Below are 27,559 nucleotides of genomic sequence, written 5' to 3'. Positions count from 1 at the left end.
TCAATTAAGTACTGTCCATTGATGTATCTAATGGACCACTTTTCCCAAGACAAGCCTTTTAGAATATATGCCTTCCTAAAACCTCTGGGACATTGCATCGAAGATAGGACAATTAGAATTACAGATTAGAACAAGCTAAGGCACTGCCATCAAAAACTATCAGTAATCAAAGATAGCAGACAGTAACTACATTGCTGTTACAGGAATTATGTACAACCGCTCTGAGTCCTTTGGTGGCTCCGCCACAAGGCGATCCATATGCAAATTGCGTACGTTTTGAAAAGTGTTTTTTTCCCCTCAAGCTTATGGTTCAAATTTCCGTTCAAACTCATTGCATAATCACAAAATCTGCCATCAACCAGCGCAATCGGGCAGTGTTTTAGAAACTAATTTAAAAAAAAATTTTGCTTTAAAAAATATTCCTCGATGTATTTAAGAGTGGTAACTTGGTGCCGTTTGATTAATACAGCTGAAAATGGGTCATCACAAAATAAAAGCATTATTAATCAGTGTCAATCCACCACCTGTGAGTAACCCAATTTTAAATGACTCTTTAAAAATATACAGAACCATTTGTTATATTGGAGTACAGTAGTCAGTTTTTTAATAAATTATAAAAAAATGTTAAACTTTGAAATTGTGCCCATTAGTGTACCTGTGTCCAAAAGTACCAGCTTAATTTTAAGAGCCTCCTTGAAAGCCCACAAATGAGGGCAATTAACTGAAACCCCCAATGAAAAGAAGGAAAAGAAAGACTTGCATTTAAATAGCGTCTTTCATGACCACTGGACATCCCAAAGCGCTTTACAGCCAATGAAGTACTTTTTGAAGTGTAGACATTGTTGTAATGTGGGAAACGTGGCAGCCAATTTGCGCACAGCAAGCTCCCACAAACAGCAATATGATCATTACCAGGTACTGTGGCGGAGCCACCAAAGGACTCAGAGCGGTTGTACATAATTCCTTTAACAGCAATGTAGTTACTGTCTGTGCCTGTACCTTTAATTACACTGTTTGACTGTACAATGTCTAGTTACCTTTACAGCGCGGTTTCAACGTGATGACGTCATGCCGTTAGTCACGTGATGCCCCAATGGCGGGAAGAACGTGATGACGTCATGACGTCAGTCTTCTGACCAGAGGATCAGTCCTCGTGGAGCCCTCAAGTAGAGTAGACCTGTAATTGATGTGTTCTAGCAGTTTCCAGTTTAAACCTGTTTCATTTCATTAAAGTTCATTGTTTTAATTGCCTGAGTCGAACTCAGTCTTTTTGATAGGAACCTCCATTCCTACATTGGTGACCCCGAATTCTACGAACGATTTTCGTGGAAGATTCAACATGGACACGAACGCCGTCACGCTGAAACTGCCACAGTTCTGGGAGCAACAACCAGACGCCTGATTTATCCAGGCTGAAGCCCAGTTCGCCATTAGGAACATCGTCGCGGATCTGACCCGTTATTATTACGTGGTCTCTGCCCTCAACAGCGCAACTGCATCACGGATCATCAGCCACCTCGTTAGTCCTCCTACTGACAGCAAGTATGATGCAATTAAGGCGCGGTTGCTTCAGGTTTTCGGGCTCTCAAAGTCGGAGCGCGCTCGCCAGCTCATCACGCTGCCCGGCCTCGGAGACTCCAAACCGTCCGAGCTCATGAGCCAAATGCTCACGCTTTTGGGTGCCAAACCGAAATGTTTCCTCTTCCGGGAGCTTTTCCTCTATCAAATGCCTGAACAGGTTCAGGCTGCCCTAGCCAGATCCGACATTACAGACTGCGTCGAGCTTGCGGCCGAAGCCGATAAGATTTTCACGGTTACCCAGCGGTGCTGCGCGGCCACGAGGCGCCCATCCCCCACAGACGCGGTTCCAGCTCCTCCTACAGCGGGCTGGTGCTCCTACCACACCCGTTTTGGCGCGAATGCACGATGCTGCCATTCCCCCTGCAGTTTTTCGCCCCGAAAAAACCAAGAAAGCGCTGGCGACGTCCCTGGCGATGGATGACCAGGTCTAACGGGCGTTCTGCAGTGGCGATGGCCGTCGGGGCTACGGGGAAACTCCTTTATATCACCGATTCCCTCTCGGGCCGCCGTTTCCTTTGTGACACTGGGGCGCAGTGTAGCATTCTACCTGCGTCGAAGCTCGACATGCAGACTGGGAACCTCGGTTTTTCCCTCGTAGTGGCTAATGGCGCAGCAATTCACACTTTCCGAAAGCGGCGGGTCGAAGTCTGTATCAGCGGTCAGCGCTTCTTTTGGGAATTCGTCACGGCCACAGTCTCACAGGCTATCCTAGGGGTGGATTTTCTGTGTGCCAACAGCCTCCTCGTCGACGTCCGGCACTGCCGGCTGATCAACGCGGCCACCTTCCACTCGATTCTGTGCTACCACGGTACCTCCGTGGCGCGCTCAATTGCCTGCGCTTTCCCTCCTCCGGATGACTTCACGCGGCTTCTCGGGGAGTTTCCGGAGCTGACAAGGCTCACTTTCTCCTCTTCGGCAACGAAGCATGGTGTCGAACCTCACATCACCACTACTGGCTCCCCGGTTTATGCGCGGGCTAGAAGGCTTGAACCCGGCAAGCTCGCAGCTGCGAAGGCGGAGTCCGACACGATGGAGCGGCTCGGGATCATTCGGCGATCCAATAGTCCCTGGTCCTCGCCTCTCCACATTGTGCCGAAACCAGGCGGCGGCTGGCGGCCATGCGGTGACTACCGACGCCTCAACGATGCCACCACTCCGGATCGGTACCCGATTCCGCATATCCAGGATTTCTCGGCCCATTTGGCGGGAAATTCTATCTTCTCTAAAGTCGACCTCGTCCATGGCTATCACCAGGTTCCAGTGCACCCACAAGACGTCCCGAAAACCGCAGTCATCACCCCTTTTGGCCTCTTTGAGTTCCTGCGGATGCCGCTTGGCTTAAAGAATGCAGCACAGGCGTTCCAGCGTTTAATGGACTCCGTTCTTCAAGACCTGCATTTCATCTTCGTCTACCTTGATGACATTCTCATCGCCAGTGCCAGCAAGGAGGAGCACATCTCCCATTTGCGTTCCCTCTTTACGCGCCTCAGCCAACACGGTTTAATCATCAACCCGGCCAAGTGCCAGTTCGGCCTGCAACAGATCGATTTCCTGGGACATCGCATAACATCGGACGGCGCCGTCCCTTTGATGACGAAGGTTGAAGCGGTTACCTCTTTCCCGCGGCCACCGACAGTCAAGGCCTTGCAGGAGTTCCTGGGGATGATCAACTTCTACCACCGTTTTGTCCCTAAGGCGGCTCAACTTATGCAACCTTTGTTCGGGGCCCTCAAGGGCAAGTCCGGTAAAGATCCAAGATGGATGGTCCAGGCATTCGGCAACACCAAGAACACTTTGGCCAACGCAACCATGCTGGCGCACCCACTTCCAGGTGCCACCATCGCCCTTACCACCGATGCGTCAGACTATGCCATCGGTGCAGTACAAGAACAGTGGGTCAACGGCACGTGGCAACCGCTGGCATTTTTCAGCCGTCAACTACGGAAGAATGAAATAAAGTACAGCACCTTCGATCGGGAGCTACTGGCCCTTTTCCTCGCCATTCGCCATTTTCGGTTTTTATTGGAGGGGCGTCCCTTCACGGCTTTTGTCGACCACAAACCCCTTACGTTCGCCATGGCCAAGACCGCCGAACCGTGGTCCGCTCGTCAACAACGTCACTTGACGTTCATTTCCGAATTTACCACGGACATTCAACATGTGTCTGGTAAGGACAACCTGGTGGCGGATTGCCTCTCCCGTGCGTCGGTCCACGCGGTGCACCTGGGGATCAACTACGCCCTCATGGCTGCAGATCAGGCCTTGGACTCTGAGGTCCAATCATATAGAACCGTTCCCTCCAGCTTCCAAGTGACCGACGTCAATTTCCAGGCCGCAGGTGCCACGCTCCTTTGCGACGTCTCCATGGGCTTTCCTCGACCTATCGTGCCAGTCGCATGGCGCCGGAAGATTTTTGATGCCATACACGGGTTGTCGCACCCTGGGATGAAGGCTTCACAACGGCTTATGTCGGCGAAGTTAGTCTGGAAAGGTATGCACCTCGATGTCCGGGACTGGGCTAATACCTGCGTCATCTGCCAGAAGGCCAAAGTCCAGCGTCATGTTAAAGCTCCAGTGGCTGCGTTCACTGTTCCGGAGCATCGTTTCGACCACGTGCATGTGGACCTTGTGGGGCCGCTTCTGCCTTCTCATGGTTATACTCATCTCCTCACCATGGTGGACCGCACCACTAGGTGGCCAGAGGCAATTCCTTTGGTTTCCACCACTTTGGTTGACGTCGCTAGAGCTTTCATCTCCTGTTGGGTTGCCCGTTTCGGGGTACCGGCCGACATCTCTTCTGACCGCGGGCCGCAATTTTCCTCGGAGCTTTGGAACGCTGTGGCTCAGGGGCTCGGCACCAAACTTCATTGCACTACCGCCTATCATCCACAGGCAAATGGCCTTTGCGAGCGATTCCACAGGTCGCTTAAAGCCTCTCTTCGGGCCCGTCTTCAAGGTGCAGGATGGGTGGACAGACTTCCATGGGTCCTTTTGGGTCTTCGTACGGCGCCTAAAGACGACCTACAATCGTCTTCAGCTGAGCTCGTCGATGGCCAGCTGCTCCGAGTATCAGGGGATTTCCTCCCTTCTCCCACGGAGCCATGGTCCACCTCCCAGCAACTCGTTCGCCACCAGGAAGCGGCCAGATGCTTCGCTCCGGTACCTACGTCCAATCACGGTTTGCAGAACTCCTACGTGCCACCGGGATTGAAGAATGCGGAGTATGTATTCATCCGCCACGACGCTCACCAGGATCTGCTCAAGCCCCCTTACACTGGTCCTTTCCGCATCATCGAACCAGGACTGGTCCTTTCCGCGTCATCGAACCAGGAGACAAATTCTTTTCGGTCGACGTCGGAGGGAAGCCGGATCACATCTCGGTGGATCGATTGAAGCTGGCTCACCTGGACCTGGACCACCCTGTCGTAGTCGCTCAACCACCCAAACATAGCCGACCGCCCGCAGCCGCCGCACCAGATCAACCAAAGCCGCCTGCCAACTCGACCGCGCTCGCTGCACCTGCTCAACCACAACCGACTGCCAACTCGACCACCGGTCATCAACTTCCTCTACCAGGGTATCGAAGTCGATCGGACAGGCTTGTCAGGCCTCCTCCTCGCCTCACTTTTTCTGTTAAAGACAATTCTGGGGGGGCGCATGTGGCGGAGCCACCAAAGGACTCAGAGCGGTTGTACATAATTCCTTTAACAGCAATGTAGTTACTGTCTGTGCCTGTACCTTTAATTACACTGTTTGACTGTACAATGTCTAGTTACCTTTACAGCGTGGTTTCAACATGATGACGTCATGCCGTTAGTCACGTGATGCCCCAATGGTGGGAAGAACGTGATGACGTCATGACCAGAGGATCAGTCCTCGTGGAGTCCTCAGGGAGAGTAGACCTGTAATTGATGTGTTCTAGCAGTTTCCAGTTTAAACTTGTTTCGTTTCATTAAAGTTCATTGTTTTAATTGCCTGAGTCGAACTCAGTCTTTTTGATAGGAACCTCCGTTCCTACAGTAATCTGTTTTTTTTAGTGATGTTGATTGAGGGACAAATATTGGCCAGGACACTGGGAAGAACTCCCCTGCTCTTCTTTGAAATAGTGCCATGGGATCTTTTACGTCCGCCTGAGAGAGCAGACGTCTCAGTTTAATGTCTCATCCGAAAGACGGCACCTCCGACAGTGCAGCACTCCCTCAGCACTGCACTGCAGTGTCAGCCTAGATTTTTGTGTTCACGTCACGACTTGAACCCACAACCTTCTGACTCAGAGGCGAGGGTACTACCAACTGAGCTACAGCTGACACACGATTCATTCGATTTGGGGTCGTGGGCAGGTTTGTAGGCGGGGGCCAGCTCCTATTGCGATGTTTTCTAAACTAGTGCAAAAGATCGTAGAAACTCGGTTTGCTCTGAACGTAATTTGCGCTTAAAATTCTGTGATCTTTCGTGCCAGTTACGCCGATTTCAGGTGAATTGCACCAAAAAAAGTGCAACCGAGTGGAAACTCTATCTGAAGAGTTTAGAAGACATGGGGGAGAAATTCAGTATCGCCCCGTTTGGGGTGCGATTATTGGCAAAGTTTAACGCCTGGCACTAATTATCGCCTCCGACTACAAACTTGGCTTTTATCGCCCCTGGAGGTGATTGGCGTGCTAAATCAGGCGCTGCACACCTGTCTTAAGGCGCAACGGCTGAGGAGCGAGGCACTAACTCAGAGCGCGGGCGCAGCGCAGGTGATGTCAGTTAGCGATGGAACACAGACACACTGGCGCCGGACAGTTCTTAAAGGAAAGGGTCGATCTTGCTCTCCAGCCACGCCCTGCTCATTGGAGCCTTGAATCTCGGCCTGGACAGACCTGTGACTACATTTTCCAGCCAAGGACTATAGAGAGGGTGAGGGAACGAGCTCAGCGCGTCAGCGAGTGGGCTTTGGATGCTCTGGTTGGCGTGGTGGAGCGCAGAAGATCTATACTCTACCCTGAGAGTTGCAGGAGGCATTTGCCGCGCGACTACAGAAGAGTGTGGAGGAAGGTGGCTCAGCACGTCTCCTCCAGGAGCATGGTGACCAGGACCCATACTCAATGTCGCAAAAAGTTCAAAGACCTCACTCGGGTCGTCAGGGTGAGTGGCTTTTTTTCAATACCTCTCCATCCCTCCATCTCAACCTCACTCTATGGCCAGAGGGTCTTAAAACCCCAATGCCCAACACTCATCCAACACCTATGGCCCTCTCATGAAACACACACACACATTCCACACTTTGCATACATTAAGGGCTATTCAATTATGGGAGGCACATCAGGCAAGACCATGGCTGCATACAGTAAGGGCTATTCAATTATGGGAAGCACATCAGGCAAGACCATGGCTGCACGCAGTAAGGGCTATTCAATTATGGGAGGCACATCAGGCAAGACCATGGCTGCATACATTAAGGGCTATTCAATTATGGGAGGCACATCAGGCAAGACCATGGCTGTATATTTACTCAGGCGCCGTCCTTTTTCTTGCAGGCCAAGCTATCTCATAATAGGAGACAGCAGCAATGGACGGGTGGAGGCGGCCTCACCTGCAATCCCTCAGCGATCTTGAGGCGTGCGTCCACAGGATTGTGGCAAGCCAGTTTATCGGTCCTGTCGCCTCTGGAGAGGCCGACCCCGTTCGGGACAGCAATGGTAAGGTCATAACCTTTTTCTCCTCTCTCATTCCACTTGTCCCTCACAACACCAGCCTTTGACACTTTCAATCCAACTTATTAAATCGCTGCACTCCTTCCTCCCTTACTGTGCCCCTGTCCTCGCACTAAAGCCACTCTTGTACCTCACAGCTTTCAGATGGTGATTCACCAGCTGAGGAGACAGGCCCTGAAGCTGCCAGTGGGAGCGAAGCTGCAGGCGAGGAGGAAGAGGAAGCCGGAGCATCAGCGCCACCCTCTCCCGAGGAAGCCCATGCCCTCACTGGGAACATGTCTTCCCTGGAGGGGAGTAGGGGGGAAGGGTCTGATGAGGGTGAAGCTCCAGGACCCAGCAGGCTGCAGCAATGCGATGTGGCTAGGGAAGCTTGGGGGCCTTCTCCCCGGAGGGAGAGTAGGCCAGTGAGTCCTGCTGCATTGGACGCAGAGGAGGAGCGGCTGATCGCTGAAATGAACACCCAGGCGGTGGACATGCACACTCAGCTCATGGGTGCCCGAATGCATTGATGCACTGGCAAGGAGTGTGGAGCACTTCGCTGTAGCACAGGCGGATGCCACGCTAATGCTTAGTGCTGCAATTCAGTCACTGGCTGCCGTGATCCCATCTCAGACTGCTATCATGCAGACTCAGATTGAGGCCATGCAAGCACTGACTGCTGCCATTGTCGCTGGTTCGGGCACATTTCCCCAGGGCTCTCACCGTGCCGCAGCAGGCCAGCAATGTGTGCTCCAGCAGATTGCTCCGGATGCTGAAGTGCTGCCCCGTGGGAGTGCCAGTGTGTTGGTCGAGCAGGGAGTTGCTGTCCTCTCAAGATGACAGCATTCCTACTGCCACCACTGTCACTTCCCCATTGCACTTGCCACCGCCTGTAGCCCAGACCGCTGCCGCCCATGCAGAGTTGATGCAGTCTGCAGCCGGGCCCTCCAGGCCCAGAGCTGGTCGAGGCCATCCTTCAAGGGCATCTGCAGTCTCAGGTTCTGACAATCAGCAGCCTTCCACCAGCCTTGCTGCAGCCACTGGGGCCCCATTACGGAGCAGCAGTAGGGTGGGAAGGGGGGAAGTGCGCAAGGGAAGGAGATCACCCTCGCAGGGCAAAAAGTAGGAGGTGCGACGAAATGTTGGTCAATTTTTTTATTAAAGGCTGAGGTTCATGCTTAAACTTTTGTTTAGTGTTTTGGACATTATCTCCAGGTTGTGAGAACCAATTATGTTAATGAATGATTTTTTGTGTTTGTTTCTATTAGTTTGTCATGAAGAAATGACACACGCAGAGTTTGTAAAATAAAAAAGTTTTTGTATTCAAAATGTACAGGTTTGGCCTTTGGAGTCATTGCTGCCTTGGCCGGCTTAGGGGTTGTGGGTTGGTTTCATTCATGTTGTTCTCCATGCCAGAAGCCATTTATAAGAACATAAGAACATAAGAAATAGGAGCAGGAGTAGGCCAATCGGCCCCTCGAGCCTGCTCCGCCATTCAATAAGATCATGGCTGATCTGATCCTAACCGCCAATCTACTATCACAGAACCATTTCCTGAATCTAACACAATTAGACACACGAACTAGGAGCAGGATCAGGCTACACGGCCCCTGGGCCCGCTCCGCTACCCACAGGGCCATGTCCGATCCGAACCTAGACTCATGTCCAAATTCCTGCCTGCTCCCCGTAACCCTTAATTCCCTTTACTTCTAGGAAACTGTCTATTTCTGTTTTAAATTTATGTAATGATATAGCTTCTACAGCTTTTAGGGGCAGCATATTCCATGGACCTACCACCCTCTGAGTGAAGTAGTTCCTCCTCATCTCAGTTTTGAAAGAGCAGCCCCTTATTCTAAGACTATGCCCCCTAGTTCTAGTTTCACCCATCATCGGGAACATCCTCCCCGCATCCACCTGATCCAACCCCTTCACAATCTTATATGTTTCAATAAGATCGCCTCTCATTCTTCTGAACTCCAGTGAGTAGAGTCCCAATCTACGCAACCTCTCCTCATATGTCCATCCCCTCATCCCCGGGATTAACCGAGTGAACCTTCTTTGTACTGACTCGAGAGCAAGTATGTCTTTTCTTAAGTATGGACACCAAAACTGTGTGCAGTATTCCAGGTGCGGTCTCACCAATACCTTGTACAACTGAAGCAATACCTCCCTATTTTTATATTCTATCCCCCTAGCAATGAAAGCCAACATTCCATTGGCCTTCTTAATTACTTGCTGCACCTGCATACCAACCTTTTGAGTTTCATGCACCAGGACCCCCAGATCCCTTTGTACTTCAGTACTTTCCAGTTTCTTGCCATTAAGATAATAACTTGCTCTACGATTTTTCCTGTCAAAGTGCATAACCTCACACTTTCCAGTATTGTATTCCATCTGCCAAATCTCTGCCCACTTACTTAGCCTGTCTATGTCCCCTTGTAGGTTTTTTATGTCCTCCTCACTCACTACTTTTCCTCCCATCTTAGTATCATCTGCAAACTTTGATATGTTACACTCGGTCCCCTCCTCCAAATCGTTAATATAGATTGTAAAGAGTTGGGGACCCAGCACTGACCCCTGTGGAACACCACTAGTTACTGATTGCCAGTCTGAGAATGAACCATTTATCCCAACTCTCTGCCTTCTGTTAGATCGCCAATCCTCTATCCATGCCAGAATATTACCCCCAATCCCGTGATTTTTTATCTTAAGCAATAATCTTTTGTGTGGCACCTTGTCAAATGCCTTTTGGAAGTCTAAATACACTACGTCCACTGGTTCCCCTTTATCCACCCTATATGTTACTTCCTCAAAGAACTCCAGCAAATTTGTCAAACATGACTTCCCCTTCATAAAACCATGCTGACTTTGTCCTATTAAATTATGATTATCCAAATGTCCTGTTACTGCCTCCTTAATAATGGACTCCAAAATTTTACCTACCACAGATGTTAGGCTAACTGGTCTATAGTTTCCAGCCTTCTGTCTACTGCCCTTTTTAAATAAGGGTGTTACATTAGCAGTTTTCCAGTCTGCCGGGACCTTTGCTGAGTCGAGGGAGTTTTGGAAAATTAATACTAATGCATCCACAATCCCTACCGCCACTTCCCTCAAGACCCTAGGATGTAAGCCATCAGGTCCAGGTGATTTATCCGCCTTGAGTCCCATTATTTTACCGAGTACCACTTCCTTAGTGATTTTGATCGTGTTTAGCTCCTCCCCCCCATAGCCCCCTGTTTGTCCAGTGTTGGGATATTCTTAGTGTCCTCTACTGTAAAGACTGATACAAAATATTCATTCAGTGTTTTTGCCATCTCCATATTTCCCACCATTAATTTCCCGGTCTCATCCTCTAAGGGACCAACATTTACTTTAGCCACCCTTTTTCTTTTTATATAACTATAAAAACTCTTACTATCTGTTTTTATATTTTTTGCTAATTTACTTTCATAATCTATCTTCCCTTTCTTAATCAATCTTTTTGTTATTTTTTGCTGTCTTTTAAAGTTTTCCCAATCCTCTATCCTCCCACTAGATTTGGCTACCTTATATGCCCTTGTTTTTAGTCGAATACTATCCTTAATTTCTTTACTTAGCCACGGATGGCTGTCTTTTCTTTTACACCCTTTTCTTCTCAGTGGAATATATATTTTTTGGAAGTTGTAAAATAACTCCTTAAATGTACACCACTGATCATGTATCGTCTTACCCTTTAATCTATTTTCCCAATCCACTCTACTCAATTCCGCTCTCATACCTTCATAGTGTCCTTTATTCAAGCTTAGCATGCTTGTTTGAGATCCAACCTTCTCACCCTCTAATTGAATATGGAATTCAACCATGTTATGGTCACTCATTCCAAGGGGATCCTTTACTAGGACATTTTTAATTAATCCTGTCTCGTTACACAGGACCAGATCTAAGGTTGTTTGCCCCCTGGTCGGTTCAGTTACATACTGCTCAAGAAACCCATCCCTAATACACTCAATGAACTCATCCTCAAGGCAGCCCTGCCCAATTTTATTTGTCCAATTAATATGATAGTTAAAATCCCCCATAATTATAGATGTTCCCTTATTACAAGCCTATAGACTACGCCCACTAGTGTTTTTTCCCCTTATTATTCCTTATCTTCACCCAAACTGTTTCATTATCCTGATCTTTTGACCCAATATCATTTCTCTGTATTACAGTGATTCCTTCCTTTATTAACATAGCCACCCCACCTCCCCTTCCTTCCTGCCTGTCCTTCCTGATCGTTAAATAACCTGGTATGTTTAATTCCCAGGCATTGTCACCCTGCAGCCATGTTTCTGTAATGGCCACAAGATCATACCCATATGTAGTTATTTGTGCCATTAACTCATCTATTTTGTTACGAATGCTATGTGCATTCAGATAGAGAACTTTCAAATATGTTTTGTGATATTTAGTTCCTGCTTTTGCCCTTTTTATTACTTTACCTTTTACTCCATACCTTCTGCCCCTTCCTGACACGCTCTGGTTTTTAATTTCCCCTCTGCTACCTAAGTCTATGACCTTCTCTGTTGTCATTTTTATTATTTGCTCTCTAGGAACCTCCCCCCCACTAGTTAGTTTAAAGCCCTCTCTACAGCCCTAGTTATATGATCTGCCAGGACTTTAGTCCCAGCACTGGCCAAGTGAAGCTCGTCCCAACGGAACAGCTCCCTCCTGCCCCAGTACTGGTGCCAGTGTCCCAGGAAGCAAAACCCATTTCTCCCACACCAGTCTTTGAGCCACGCATTTAACACTCTCATTTTATTTGTCCTAGCCAAATTCGCTCGTGGCTCAGGTAATAATCCAGAGATTATTACCCTTGAGTTTCTGTTTTTTAATTTGACCCCTATCTGCTCATACTCCTTTAACAGAACCGGCTTCCTAGTCCTATCTACGTCGTTTGTACCAACATGGACCACGACAACTGGATCCACCCCCTCCCACTGCAAGTTTCTTTCCAGCCCAGAGGAGATGTCCTTAACCCTGGCACCGGGTAGGCAACACAGCCTTCGGGACTCTCGCTCTCGGCTGCAGAGAACTCTATCTATCCCCCTAATAATACTATCCCCTACCACTACAACATTTCTATTTACTCCCCCCTCTTGAATGGCCCCCCGTTCCACGGTGCTGTGGCCAGGTTGCTCATCCTCCCTGCAGTCCCTGCTCCTGTCCCCACAGGGAGTAAGTATCTTGAACCTGTTGGACAAGAGCAAGGGCTGCGGCTCCTCCAACACTACCTCCTGGATCCCTGTACCTGCCTCACTCGTAGTCACACCGTCCTGTCCCTGACCATGGGCTACATCTGAATTAATTAACTTCATAGGTGTGACCACCTCCTGAAACAGAGTCCAGGTACTTCTCCCCCTCCCTGATGTGTCGCAGTGTCTGAAGCTCAGACTCCAGCTCATCAACACGGAGCTGGAGTTCCTGTAGCAGCAGACACTTGTCACAGACGTAGTCACCGTGAGCCTCAATGGGGTCCACCGGCTCCCACATCTCGCAACAGTAACACATCACCTGCTCCATTCTATGTCATTAATTAAATTTTTTATTGTTAGTTATGGACACCCTCTGCCCGATTTTAGATGCTAGTATCCCCTTTAATTAATTGGATTTAAATTAAATCAATCCCTCTAATTACACCAGTTAAATGGTTTACCAACAGTCACGCTGCACCAGAAAGGCCTTATTAACCTCAGTAGGGGCCTAGAAGCGGCTTGTTATCAACCGTTGATGGACGGCCCTTGCAGTTTCAACATTGTGGGCCACCCTCCCGCCTTGGTGCTGCTGCTGATCATTCTCCTCCTCTTCCTCCTCCTCTTCCTCCTCCTCCTCCGGTGGTGCTCCAAGGCCTGGTGGCATTGGCTGGGTCCTGAGGATTGCCAGGTTATGCAGCATGCAGCACACAACTATGAAGAGGGAGACTCGCTCAGGCGAGTACTGCAGGGCTCCTCCCGAGTGGTCCAGACAGCAGAACCGTTGCTTGAGCACGCTGACCGTCTGCTCAATGATGTTCCTGGTGGCGAGATGGCTCTCATTGTACCGCAGCTCAGCAGGGGTGTTGGGGTTACAGAGCGGTGTCATCAGCTAGGTACACAGTGGATAACCCTTGTCCCAGAGGAGCCAACCACTTGGCTGATGCGGTGCCTGGAAAAGTTCTGGCACAGCAGTCTGGCGCAGGATGAAAGCATTGTGGCTGCTGCCAGGATAGCGGGCATTGACAGCGAGTATCAGCTGTCTGTGGTCACAGACCAACTGGACGTTTAAGGAGTGGAACTCCTTGCGGTTTCAGAAAACCTCTGCATTCTCATGCGGTGCCCGCAATGCCACATGCGTGCAGTCAATGGCGCCCTGCACCATGGGGAAGCCTGCTATCCTTGCAAAGCCTAATGCGCGTTCATGCTGTTTGGCCCAGGAGATATTGGCGATGTCCCCAGTAGCTGCTTGAAAGGAGCCGGTGGCATAAAAGTTCAGAGCCACTGTGACCTTTACTGCCACCGACAGAGACGTCCTGGTCCTCAGTAGAGGCTGCAGATCTGGCTGCAGCAGGTGGCAGAGCTCAGTGACCACCTCCTTGATGAAGCGCAGCCTGCGCAAACACTGCTCCTCAAACAAATTAATGTAGGAGAATTGTTGCCGAAATACCCTGGGAGGGTAAGGTCTTATGTACAGAGGCCTGTTGGCCCTCCTCCCTCTGGCCATGATTGCCACTCTCTCTGCATCTCTGTTGCCTCCGATTCTGCAGGCGCAGGATGACGCCCCGAATCAGTGCAGCCCCCAGAGTCTCTTGGTAATCGAAGTAATGAAGGTCAAATCCAAAAGTACCTGCAAAGTGATGCTCAGTAGCCAAAACTACTTCACACAGCATTGACTCTATGCAGAAGTTTCTCCTCTCTCTCACAATCTCTCTCTCTGTCGGAATGAGTGGTGCAAAAATGTCTACCACAGAAAAAGCGAGGAAGAGGCCGCCTTTAAATAGCGCCCCCCCAGCCCATCACCGACTGGGAACCGTTCTAGTCTACCTGTCGTTGCTTGCACCAGGCGGAAAGGAAGCGGGCGCCACTCAATATGCGGTCCGGGGCGCCACAAGGGCGTTGCACGCTCGACTGACGTCAAGATCTGCGGGCGCAGGAGTTCGGGGTGGTAGTATTTAGTGCCGCCGGAAAATGTCTGGTCAATTTCGGGAGCAGCGCAGACATCGCCGCGCCCGGGCACTAGTTGCTTTGTGCCCCATTAGCGCCCTCTTAAGGCACTAACGGGAGGCAGAAGCCAACCGAATTTTTCCCCCTAATTTAAACTTCAAAATGATACAGATCCTCGAATTCCTTCTAGGACGAAGGCTGCAAATTTAATGGAGGAGGTGGGTTGGGGGTGGGAGAGCTGATTTCCGGGTTCAAGTCCTGCTCCCAGCTGCATCCGCTCTGGAGACATAATTTTCCCTTGATTGGTCTTGTTAAGCCTGCCATGCGGGCTTACCGGCCAATTAACAGGAAGCGGGTCTGATGACGTCATTTGATGACACGTCATCAGCCGGTTTCCTTAAAGGGACCACGTCCACATGAAGTTTGACAGTTGTTCTGTTAGTGTTTGACAGCATTGAGGTGCTGCAAACACTGACAATCACTGCACAAAGGTGAACGCTTGTATCCAGGCTCTCCAATGACTCCCTCCATATGTTACCTCCACAGCACGCAGGGAGGTTCTCTTCCCTTTCAAGGGCGGAAGAGACCTCCCCAGGACACCAACTTACCTTGCACCTCCACCCAACCCTCTCTATCTACTTTATTACTTCCCCATCTCACTAGCCACTCCTCATACTTACCCTCATCCTACTGCAAGCATACCAACTAACAACACACAAAGGTAGGCATTTGAAAGGTTTAGCCAATGTCCATGTGAAGTTTCTGGTAATGTGTTGTCATATAGCGTAATCTCTTTTTCCAAAAGTGCCCCTTATTGGACAGATCTGAGCGTACCTTGAGAAGTGTCTTACTGAGTTCCAGTGATTGTTCAGTCATAACTTCACACCCTGCCCCCCCCCCACCCCGCTATAGTGATGAGTGTGCATGGAATGGCTTGGACATTAATTAAAGGGATGCTTCATGGTGCTGGTGTGGGATGATGTCAACCTGGCGCATCAGGTGGCAGCCATGGTTTACAGCGTCAAGTGTAGAAAGTCTGGCCATGGTGATGCCATCGCTGGCCTCCCAGCCAACAATTTTGTCAGGGGCTAACGCCCTGTGTCCAGTGCAGCATCAGGTGATGGCGAAGAAGGTTGGTGATGAGGTTGGTGATGGTGTGCCTGGTGATGTTGGTGTTGGGGCTGATCGTGGAAGGATTCAGAGGACCAAGGTCAGATTGTTTCATTGGCTCCGATGTTGCTGGAATAGATGGCAGCTGCAAGTGAGATGACAGAAGCGATCTGTCAATGGTGAGAGAGGTTCTCCCAATGAGGTGGCACTGGACATACAGTTGGATGTAAAAACTTGTAAGCTAAAGAAATCTCTGTATGTATTAAAAATGCAGTAACCAACATCTGTGCGCTGAAACTGACCATCTGCAACATGGCATCCTTTAAGCCACTTCTGCAGCTGTCAGCTTTCACAATCATCAGAGCAGACTCAAAACACGCCAGGTTGAGCTGGCGTGTTCCCTGAACAGCTGGTAACCTGTGGGGGTGAAGGTAAAATTGGAAGTAAGTCTCAAAATAGTCTTAAATTGGTTCTTAACAAGCCACTTAAGTAGCTGAATTGTATCCCCCGCTGCTTGGTGTCGGGTCAGTTGGCCGCTGAACAGACCCGACACCTGGAAGACTTGCGTGGAGGCGGGTTGACAGCGGGTTTCCTACCCGCTGTCAATCTTTGCTATTTTGACAGCGGACCCGCCTCCAAACCCGCCCCTCAGCGCTATTAAATTTGCGGCCATAGTAACTGCAAACAGAAATGCAGATTTACATTTCCACCATCATCTTTAATATTGAACTCAGGGGATTTGCTTACTCACATGGAGACATGTTAGAACCATTTTGAAATAGAAAAGATTTTTTAAGTCCTAATGATGATTAACACTACTCACTATTTTACCAATGAAGTCCATTTTCACTACAAGGTTGTGCATCTCCATTTGAAAATAATAGTCTGTTCCAGTCTGTTTTAACAAGAAACTGGAAAAGTTTGACTGCTAAAATAATATCTCTCAATCAGAAAAGCACAGCTTCAAGCACCAGGGCGGTCTCTATCACTCAACTCTCCCAATCTCACGGATGCATTATATGACTTGGCCCATTTGAATCTCCGTTTCCACTAGCCAGAATTGTATTAGATAATAGAGCCAGTCACTTTCACCATCTTGAATAAAACAGATTTAGACAAGCCTAAGAATGAAAAAAAAATTTAAAAAAAAGAAAAATGAAATACAAAAGGAATAAATGTATGAATAGAAACCATTTTAGAAGTATGAGGAAGGACCATACCATTTATGAATAGGATTAAAGACCATTACAATTGGCTACTCCCAGTATATGAAGTGCCTACAGTAAGTATTTCTGGCCTATTATTACCCAACTATAGAATGCACGACGACATATCTTAATACAGCCTGATGGTCTTCATAACATATCTGACATTTTCAAAAGGTGACTCACAGAAACCTAGAACAGTAAATAGCTTTTCAGTTCATTCTGATTATAATTAAGGACAAGATCTTCCTAGAAAAGTTCTGGGGTATAAATTCGTCTTGCGCATTAGCGCAAAATGGGCGACTGCGAAGCGGCATCCCATTTTCTGAGTTTATAAAAGAAAATTGGGCAGAGTGTAAAACGGGCTGTTGAGTCACTTATTGCCCATTTTGTGCTCTAGCCCAAGATGAATTTATGCCCCTCTTGGTGATAATTAATGTCATACTTTGAAATGACTGGGAAATGGTGTCTGCTAAATTTTATTTTTACAGATAAGGCGGTGCAAGGGACTCGAATGCTTTAGCATTGTATCTAAATCTAATTTGGAGCTGTTGAGGTAGAATTTTTCCAAGTATGTATCCATTGAAGCCTCAAGTGCACTTCTGTCTGCTTTGTGTAAGAATAGTGACAGCTGTTGAAACAAACTACACCAAATCAATTGAAACTATTCAGCAATGTAAATTGGAAATCAGGTAGAAAATATATCCTCACTTCAAATATGGATGTAAATTCAATTGACTTCCTCAGCCTTAAAATGGTTTGTGGAGCAAGGATGTGAAATCATGTTAATCTGTTACCTAAATTTCCAATAATCTGATCATATTTCACCAGTTCTTTGGTTTCCACGTAGTCCAGAGTAGAATTATGGAGATCTGTAAAATAACGTACCTTTCCCATAGAAAGCAACTTCTCTTCTTGCTGTCAGGCTTATCTGCAGAAGCTGCTCCACTTTGGTTGTTAGGTTTGAAACATTCTGTGCAATGGCTTGAATCTTCTCCATCAGTCCAGCAGGCTGGAAACTAAGAAAGAAATTCACTTTTGAGCAAATAGCATGAGATTGCTAAAAAGGAAGAAAAATTGTTATTTTTAATGAATAAACTGGGAACAATATATTACACATTAATCACTTTAGAATTGTTAATGTTCAGTAGAGAAATATAAACTTTTGACTTAAGCTATTTGGCACGATTTCTGATAAATTGATATCACATAAACCAGTGAACACCTTAATGATGCAGGATTATTAAGAAAATAGTCAAGATAATAGTCTTGTAACCCGGAATTGAACTTTGAATTTAGTTAACAAGGCATATGCGTGTCGCTCAAAGATTACTAGCAAAGAAACACCAATCACAATGAAATACAATAAAAAGACCATTTACAGTCCTGCAGGTAATAATAGAAAGAGTTTATCAATGCTGAAACAAACTTTTCAAAATTTTAAGCATCATCTTCATGGTAACGACAGCAACTATTATGCTCTGATGGTATAGCCAGAAAATACTGCAAATTCAGCACAGACTTAGAGTAACTAAGATTATAATTCAAAATCAATGGCCCCAATTTTAACCCAAGCCGCCCAGCGGGAATGGGGTGGGTGAGTGGTTAGAAATCGAGAAAATCAACTCTGGTTAGAAAGCCAACTGCAATTTCAATTACAGAGCTGACTCGGGTCAGACATGCACCCACCAGAAACAGGCGGGTGCCGCAAGAATAAATTCAAATCGGGGTCTGATGATGTCATTTGGGCCCTGACACAATTTTAACTGGGCGGATCAGAAATCCCACCCAGCAGCAAATCTGCCGAGTAATGCTTAGCGGCATTGGCTTCACAAACTGATTGAGGTGACTGGAAGCTGAATTTAAATGGGCACTCACCTGCAGTCCCTTAGCTCATTAGGGTCTGTATGGCATTGTGAGTAATGCATTTCCAAGGCAATTATGGGCTTCCAGTTTGCTTCTTTCTGATGTTCTAACCTCCTAACCCATACCTATCTTGATTAAGCATGCACAGCTCATCATGGGTGCTAATTTTACTTCACTCTTTTGGATGAGCAGTTGGAGTAAAAGCAGCAGCAACAGCAGCAGCCTGAAGAGTTGAGCCAAGCAGCAGGTGGGCCTGTGAGAAGACAGCAGTTCAGAGGGGGGCTGCTCGTAGAAAGCCTTACCCAACCCACAGGATCTACAGGCCAAGAGTTACTTTCTTGGATATTTTTGAGGCGCAGTGCAGGAGGAGGCTACGCTTCACTAGCCAGTCGCTAATCTATCAGGCTGCTGCAACAGGACCTTAATTGGCTTACCTCGTCCCACTTGATCAGCTGCATTTACCTCCCGGCTGTTCCTGATGTACATGGCTACACACCTCCTTTTCTGAACACTCTATCTCCTTGATATAAATTAGTTTCCATCCTCCGCATTGAAAAATATTTCTGATATTCCCGCTGATGTAAGAAAACTACTAGGCACTTGGTCTAAGTGTTAAACAAAGCTTTAATCAACTGTTTTACGACATGGAGGTCTAGTTGTGTCCTTCACTAGTTCCTGTTAAGAATGTCCTGCGCAAGCTGGGCCCGTGCCCGAGTATTTATACTCTCCCTGGACAGCGCCACCTGTAGGCCGCTCAGTATTATTTCATAAGTCTTTCTTTCATGAATGACTGATTCATGTCACCCACCACATCATTAGTTCACTACTGCCACAACAGCCTCCAGTTATGTCTTATTTCTAATGCATTTTGCCTTGCTATATAAGCAACTTAATTTAGATTTGCCTTCTTTTTTCCTGGGCTCTTATACATGTGTGTTTCACAGGGTTAGTGTGTTCATACCTGCCTTGCTGATTACCTGCTGCCTTACGATCCATTTCATCTGGAATCCAGTTGCTTCCCTGCCCTAATCTCCCCACCAGTCCCACTCCCACTCCCACCATCTATCCAGTGCAAAGGGTGTCAAGTGAGAAGTGAATGGTGCTGGTGGATGCTGTGAAATGAGCAAGGAAGAAGTGAGTGTGTCTATAATGAGAACGAGAAGTGGTATAGTGTGGGCTTGTGCTGGTTTTAATCCAGTTTAAATGACTTTTAATTGCTCTCAATGTTCCTTTTAAGTTTTTTTGTTCTTATTTGATTACGGTACAGCCCGTCTCTCCTGTGCGTCATTTTGTTCTGGTAATGAGCACAATTATTTATAGAGGTAGCATTGTTGCTTTGACACCAGGTTGGCAGCAATTTAATCACATATTCATTTTATTACTGAACTCCTCTCCTTTTCCAAACATTGAAAGTAGACAAGAGAACACTATTTTGAGTTTTGAGGCAATCCTCATTTTTGTGCCTTTTAAGGCCCTTATGCTAATTTCCCCCATGCCATTAACCTCAGTGCGGACTACCACACATGCCCTGCTCCTGACCCCTTCTCACCTTTCCTCAATGTATTCTGCTCTAGCTCTAGGTAGACAGCTCACCATCCTGTGAGCCTTGTCTTTCTGGTCCATATGGCTATCCATTTTGCTTAGCAAAGAATCCCCAGTAACCACAGTCTTTCTGTGTCCTACAGACAGTGGAGTCGATTTTCCTGGAGCCATCAGGCGGGGTTTCAGGCGTGTGGGGGGGGAAAATCCCGAATTCGGGGGTCCCGACACCATCCCGCCCAAAACCCCGCTCCATGCAAGTTTCAGAGGCGGCGGGTACCCATCCCGCACTGGGATCCGCCAACCCGAGGCGGGAAGGGATTAGTGCCAATTAACTGCCTGTTAACAGGTAGTTAACAGGCAGTTTTTAGCGTAATCCCTATTTTGAGGGGTGTTGTGTGGGATTCCCGACGGCTCAACAGGTTAGAGCAGGTGGGCCGTCGGGTTGAAGGAGTTGGAGGGGTCACGGTGTCGGTGTTCAGGTGAGTGATGGGTGCATGAGTGCAAAGGTAAGTGTGTTTGGTGTGTCTAAAGTGTGTAAAGAACTTTTACTTACCTGTACTTACCTTAACAGCCTTTCTTCCTGTAGGCGTCTGGAGTTCATCACTCAGCCGGAACTGAAAGCTGAATGGCTGCGATCTGTGAAAAGTGACAGCCTTCAGCTTTGAGTGCTGCTGAGAGTTCTAACTGAGTCTGTGCAGAAGGACTCAGGTTAGAACTCAGACTGTCAGTGTTTGGCAGCTTCAAACAGCTGTGAAACACTGATATTTCATCTGTCAAGAACTCTTGACAGATGAAATTGCAGTCTGTGACGCCACCTGTTGCCGGGTGGCCCTTAATTGGCCTGCTGAGCCCGCTGGGCGGGCTCAACAAGGTCAATCAAGGGAAAATTGCGCAGATTGGCCAGACGTTGATGTAGGCGGGTCTAAAACCCGAAAGTTGTAGTCCCGCCTTCTTCCCGACAGCTTCGGGAAAATCGACCCCTGTGTCTTTGTCTGAGTGGTCTCCTCTGGTATTCTGGCTTCCATTTCTTCAAGGAACTCATTACCTTCTGCAACACTGGATCGTGCCTGGACTCTATTTGTTATTGGGTTCTCATGAGTATCTTTGAAGGCTTTATTACCATTTCTGCTTCTTTTTCCAACCTAATGCATCCAATATTTCCATTACCTTGGTTTCCCTGGGCACTAATCACTATATTTTCACAACCTTTATCCCTGTTTACACTGGTCTCCAGCTCCACTCCCTGAAGGTTCATTCTCAAGGTCTAATGCTTGCCTGGACATCTCACTGACCTGTAATCACTCATTTATCAAATCTATTCCTGTCCACTTACCCTCAAAAAGCTATTTTATATCCTTGTAAGTTTTGTACCTTGCTCGCCAAGGCCATAACCCTTTCTTTAAGATTACTGATCAATAATTATCACATTTCAGTGCCATGATAAGGTACCTACTTCAATAATTAGTTCTAGTTTGAACATAATGATCACACGGGATGATATTTACCACTTTTCAGAGTGGACAGGAGACAGTTGTGGGCACCCCAAGTCGTCTCTACCCCAAGTCGTCTCTTGTGTGTAATACTGTGATAAAGGTTGATTGACGCTCCATTCACATCACACACAAGAATGCAAGCTTCAGTTCATTGAAGGCTTCTGGAAATTGCCTTATTGCCTGGAGCAATAACACATTATTGGATTGGAAAATGTCATATTGCTTCTACATGATCCCTAAGGATGAAAATGTTACATGACAGTTGCAACTTCTTTCCCTCCCTGGAATAATGAAAGTATGTGCCCAATGTAGCGCTAAGCCATAGAGACCTAGAATGTCAGGTTAAATCCCCAACTTGTGCTGAGTTAGCTAACCTCAGGCAGGGTGACAGTAAGGGTACTACAATTGGCCTCAGAGCATGTGGGTTAGAGAGGATAGGGTATCAGCTAGACCATCCACCTTTAATTACTACCCAGTGGCCCTCACTGGAAAATACACGAGCGTGGACAATTGAGTGGGGGAAGGATTGTGTCTCTTTGTTATTCTGCCCCCAACATGTATGCTTACATCATTTTTAAGACACTGTTTAGGCTGGCATGTGAAGGTTGATCACTTCTGGAAGGTACCAAATGGCTGCCATATTCAAGCAAGACTTGGGCCCCGATTTTCTGGCCGCCGTCGGGCGGCTTTTCATGCGGCCGGGGGCCGAAAATCGATGAAAAAGCGGGTCGGGACCCCCCCCCGCCTGATTCCCCGCCCCGTCCAACTTTCGGACCGCCATTTCCCCGCACCCCGCTTCAGTCCCGGCCGCCGCTGGTGGGACTGGTCGTCGGCACACTAATTACCAATAATTACCTCGTTGAGGTAGATTTTCCGGGGCCGTTGCGACTTTGGGGCTTTCCCCACATGAAACCCGCCTGCGGGGAACCCCGCTGCTGAGAGCTGGCGTGAAGCTTGCCGGCTTGCTAGCTGTCAGCTGCAGGTCAATGGAGAAGCTGCGATTTAAAGGGACAGCACTTGTATGTTGAAGGACCTTGTTGTTGCAGGTTTGGGGCTACTTCTTCAAGGCTTAGGCACAGCTGTGGAGGGCTGGAGCCTCACACACTTCTCTAATGCGATCTCCTGGGAAGCCCCTTTCGCCACCCTCACTCAGCGCTTCCTCAGCGGAGGCATCTGCGAGAAGCATGGGACGCCTTTTTTTCCTTCCCTTCTTGCCATTACAGGATCTCCAGCAGCAGAGGCGGCAGCCGCAGAACCAGGAACAGCAGGATGAGCACCAGGAGCACCAGGCTGCTGCTCACTTGAAAGCACCTTGCTGCGCTTTAGGGGGCCATGGGGACCTGTTTCTGCACTGGCAGTCCTACTCAGAAGGACTTCCATGAAGATCTGGTTTCTCTGTTCAACAGATGGCCAATGCTCCTCAAGAGATGTCATTCTCTTATGAGCACTCACCATGTTTTCCGTACCCTGGCGAGTTATCTCCTCCATGGAGGTTGCCAACCTTTCCATGGTGATGCGTTCATGCGCCAATGACTCCACAAAGGCTCTGCTCATGGTCGCTATGGACTCCTCCATTCGCTCCACACTCGCAGCGACCCTGGAGACAAAACCTGCCAGAGACTCCTGCATCTGTGCATGGAGATCCATCACCTCTTCTCTTGCGGATGGACCCAGAGGCAGAGGGTCAACATGCAGCACAGCTGAGCTGAGCTGGCAGAGTCCTGCGCCCTCCAACGAGGATTCTCTACTGCTGTCCCTGTCTCCAGAATCTGCTGAGGCTCACTTGTGAGCTGTGAAACACCAGGTGACAACATTACTCTATGTCCCGAAGGTCCCCCCGAGGTGTGAGTGTCTGCGCTGGTGCTGGGTGCGCTTATTTCTGCTGACGCTGTGCCCTCAGAGGTTGGAGCTTCCTCTGAGGAGTCTGGCTGCACAGCCTCTTCCTCCTCCACAGTGAGGACGGGGGCTCTGGATGGTACTGTGGGGGAGTAAAGGAAGGAGTTAGAGATGTAATGCCAAGGTTCTTCTGGTGAATCCCAGCGAGTTGGCACCTGCTGACACTTGCATCCATGCAGCATTGGTCTCAGTGGGAGAAATAGACAGTTTCCTAGAAGTAAAGGGAATTAAGGGTTACGGGGAGTGGGCAGGAATTTGGACATGAGTCTAGGTTCGGATCGGTCATGGCCCTGTGGGTAGCGGAGCGGGCCCAGGGGCCGTGTAGCCTGATCCTGCTCCTATTTCATGTGTCTAATTCTGTTAGATTCAGGAGATGGTTCTGTGATAGTGGATTGGCGGTTAGGATCAGATCAGCCATGATCTTATTGAATGGCGGAGCAGGCTCGAGGGGCCGATTGGCCTACTCCCGCTCCTATTTCTTATGTTCTTATGTTCTGACCTAGGGAAGAGGACCTCCCTGCGGGCCCTAACCCCATCCAATAATGCCTGCAGTGAAGCCTCGTCGAATTTGAAGGCAGTTCGGGGTCTGGCACTGGCCACAGCTGCTGCAGGCTCCTCTGCCATCCTGTATGGTTCATTTGGAAGCCTTCAGAGGATGCAGTGCTTGCTGTGGACCTTGAAAGCACCACGAATGATGACATCATACTGTGGGGATTTCTGACTCGAATTGGACAATTAGCAAGGCTTCCCACATGCTGGGAATTAATTGGCCAATTGAGGGAAAATTGCGTGGAGCTGGCTGACCCTTTTTTATGTGTGTCAGAAACCCCACATTCGGGGAAACCCGACCATTTCCCACACAAGCCGAAAATCGGGGCCTTGGTGTCTTCGGGAATGGGAGTTAGAGAAAAAAGTAAAGACAAGGGGGACGATTTGCAACAGCCACCTTCCCATCATCTGACAAACAGGTGGTTGGTAATGGAAAATCTGTTTGCGGGGGGCGGAGGGGTGGGGTGGGTGGCGGGCACTTCTGCTGTTGCTTGGACGCCAAAGGCGGGTCCAGTAAATTGGCACACAGCACGCCCAGCCAAAACAGATGAGTGGCTGCTTACGTATGCAACTCAGAGTCCTCCATTGGCTGGAGGACTCTGTTTGCAATTTGCAGGTCAATTGGGCAGAGCATGCGTCACGCACACGCCATCCATTGTACAAGGCAGAGAGCAGCCTAAGCAACAGTCCTTAAAGGGACCATTGGTGGGCATTCCAGAAAGGGGGTAATTTTTGTAGGGCCGGGAGAAGTAGGAATGCTCCTCTTGCCCCCCCAAGAAATACAGCTGCCCACTGCCGGATACTGGGTAGGAGCCTCCCAACCTGGTGCACCTCCCCACCCCCCCTCCTACTTCACTTGCCATTCTAGGTTCAGCTCACACTTGGAGCCGTGGAATTTCATACCCACTGCTGCGGAAAGCTGCCTGCTGGCCCTCATTGAGAGACCGGCAGCGCATCTAAATTATGCTGATGAGGCCCAGACCTGAAAGGGCTCGGACCTCCCGACACTGGCTTCAAGCAGCCAGCGTGACTGCTCCACCAACTTTATGCCCATTTTGGGCAGAAGTTCAAAAATCACCCTCAATACCTCTTTAAAACTTGATCAACCTGGCATCAGCGCTAGCCTCATGCTAACCTTTACAATGAGAAAGATGTGTGATAGAAAATGCTGACATTCAGCCTGACAAATCCTTTAATTTGGTTTACAGATAAACATGGTTAAACGCCACATTATATCTTCTGGCTGTGATCTGTTTCAGGTTTATTGGCTGTGTCACAGAACATGCTGTACCTAGCTGCTTCACAGTTAGATGAATTACCCCACATTAGCTGAATGCTTAAGGGCTAAACTGTTATCACTGACTAAAACTCAATGTCCTACCAAGGACTTATTAGAATGTGACCAACAGCAAACCTGCTAATAATCACTCCACACAAGAACTGAAGCTGTCAAGTTTATTGCCGCTATTAAAATTGGGTTGTCATGGGCACAGCGATCAAACATTCCCGATGATTACCATTTAGCAGAGATTTGTAAATTATATTTTGTATGGGACTGAAAACAGCTTTAAATGAGACTTCTGTGATACTGTGATATAATTATCAACTTTTATTTTTTTGGCCCGTATTTTCCGATCGGAGGCTTCCTGCGTGCAGAGGCCTCCAATCTGGAAAAAATCTACAGACTTACCTGAGGGCTCCCGAGGTGCGTATACTTCCGCTCCTGGGCCTCTCCAAACTCGAAATGCGCAGGGCCCTCGTATCCCAGAGGTGCAAGCATCTCTGGGATCACGTGGGATCAATAGGAGAAGGGAATCTCCCTTCATACACTTGACAGATAGACCTGTCAAATATATGAATGGAGATCACCCCAAAAACACAGTAAAACATTAAATAAATTAAAAAACCATCATGTTTTTAAAATGAGTTAAAATTACAATAAATTAAATATTTCAAAGAAAAATTTAGTTTTTGAAAAAAATAATTAAAGTTTATTACGGGGCTAAAAATAAACTTACCTTTTTTAAAGTATTTTAAAATTATAAATGAGTGAATTTTTTTTTTTTTTTTACTTTTTTCAACTCTTATGCTGGTAAAAGCAGGCCTTACGCCAGGTGTAAGATTTCTAAGGGTTTTCTGCGAGCGGAGGTTCTCCAGAAAGCGGAACTCTCCCCCGGCAGGGGCCCTTCTCCGGGGCAGGCGTCCGATCTGTCAAGAGCATTCTTGACAGGTCAGAAATACCAGTTTTCAGCGCATGCGCTTCGCATGCCTGAAACTGGCATTTCCGATGTCCCTACGGGTGAGTACACAGCACGTACACACCTGTAGGCATTGGAAAATACGGGCCAAAAAACATGGACAAAAGAGCTGAACTCAAGAGGTGAGGCGAGAGTGTCTGCCCTTGACATCAAGGCAGCATTTGATTGAGTGTGGCATCAAGGAGCCCTAGCAAAACTGAAGTCAATGGGAATCAAGGGGAAAACTCTCCATTGTTGGAATCATACCTAGCACAAAGGAAGTTGGCTGTGGTTGTTGGAGGTCATTCATCTCAATCACATGACATCACTGCAGGAGTTCCTCAGGGCAGTGTCCTAGGCCCAACCATCTTCAGCTGTTTCATCAATGACCTTCCCTCCATCATAAGGTCAGAAGTGGGGATGTTCGCTGATGATTGCACACTGTTCAGCACCATTTGAGACTCGTCAGATACTGACGCAGTCCGTGTCCATATGCAGCAAGACCTGGACAACATTCAGACTTGGGCTGACAAGTGGCAAGTAACATTCGCACCACACAAGTGCCAGGCAATGACCATCTCCAACAAGCGAGACTCTAACCATCTCCCCTTGACATTCAATGGCATTACCATCGCTGAATCCCTCACTGAATCCCCCACTATCAACATCCTGAGGGTTACCATTGATCAGAAACTGAACTGGACCAGCCATATAAATACTGTGGCTACAAGAGCAGGCCAGAGGCTGGGAATTCTGTGGCAAGTGTCTCACCTCCTCACTCCCCAAAGCCTTTCCACCATCTACAAGGCACAAGTCAGGAGTGTGATGGAATACTCTCCACTTGCCTGGATGAGTGTAGCTCCAACAACACTCAAGAAGCTCGACACCATTCAAGATAAAGCAGCCCGCTTGATTGGCACTCCATCCACCAGCTTCAACATTCACTCCCTCCACCACCGGCGCACTGTGGCTGCAGTGTGTACCATCTACAAGATGCACTATAGCAACTCGCCAAAGCTCCTTCAACAGCACCTTCCAAACCCGCGACCTCTACCACTTAGAAGGACAAGGGCAGCAGACGCATGGGAACATCACCACCTACAAGTTCCCCTCCAAGCCACACACCATCCTGACTTGGACCTGTATCGTCGTTCCTTCACTGTCGCTGGGCCAAAATCCTGGAACTCCCTTCCTAACAGCATTGTGGGTGTACCTACACCATATGGACTGCAGCGGTTCAAGAAG

The 27,559-nt window shown here is 48.2% G+C and overlaps 1 protein-coding gene across 1 annotated transcript in view; it reads right to left on the bottom strand.

Moving 5' to 3' along the window:
- mgat5b (alpha-1,6-mannosylglycoprotein 6-beta-N-acetylglucosaminyltransferase B) overlaps positions 1-27,559 on the bottom strand; it is a 1,090,939-nt gene that overhangs the window by 581,259 nt on the left and 482,121 nt on the right. The window contains exon 4 of the mRNA XM_085963547.1: positions 17,620-17,750. Coding sequence (XP_085819673.1) covers positions 17,620-17,750 — 131 coding nt within the window. The remainder of the gene's footprint in view (positions 1-17,619; positions 17,751-27,559) is intronic.

The sequence above is a fragment of the Somniosus microcephalus genome, chromosome 21 (genome assembly GCF_052327205.1).
Source record: "Somniosus microcephalus isolate GS21.2 chromosome 21, FLI_Smic_1.0, whole genome shotgun sequence".
NCBI lineage: Eukaryota > Metazoa > Chordata > Chondrichthyes > Squaliformes > Somniosidae > Somniosus > Somniosus microcephalus.
This window is presented reverse-complemented; position numbering and strand designations above follow the sequence as displayed.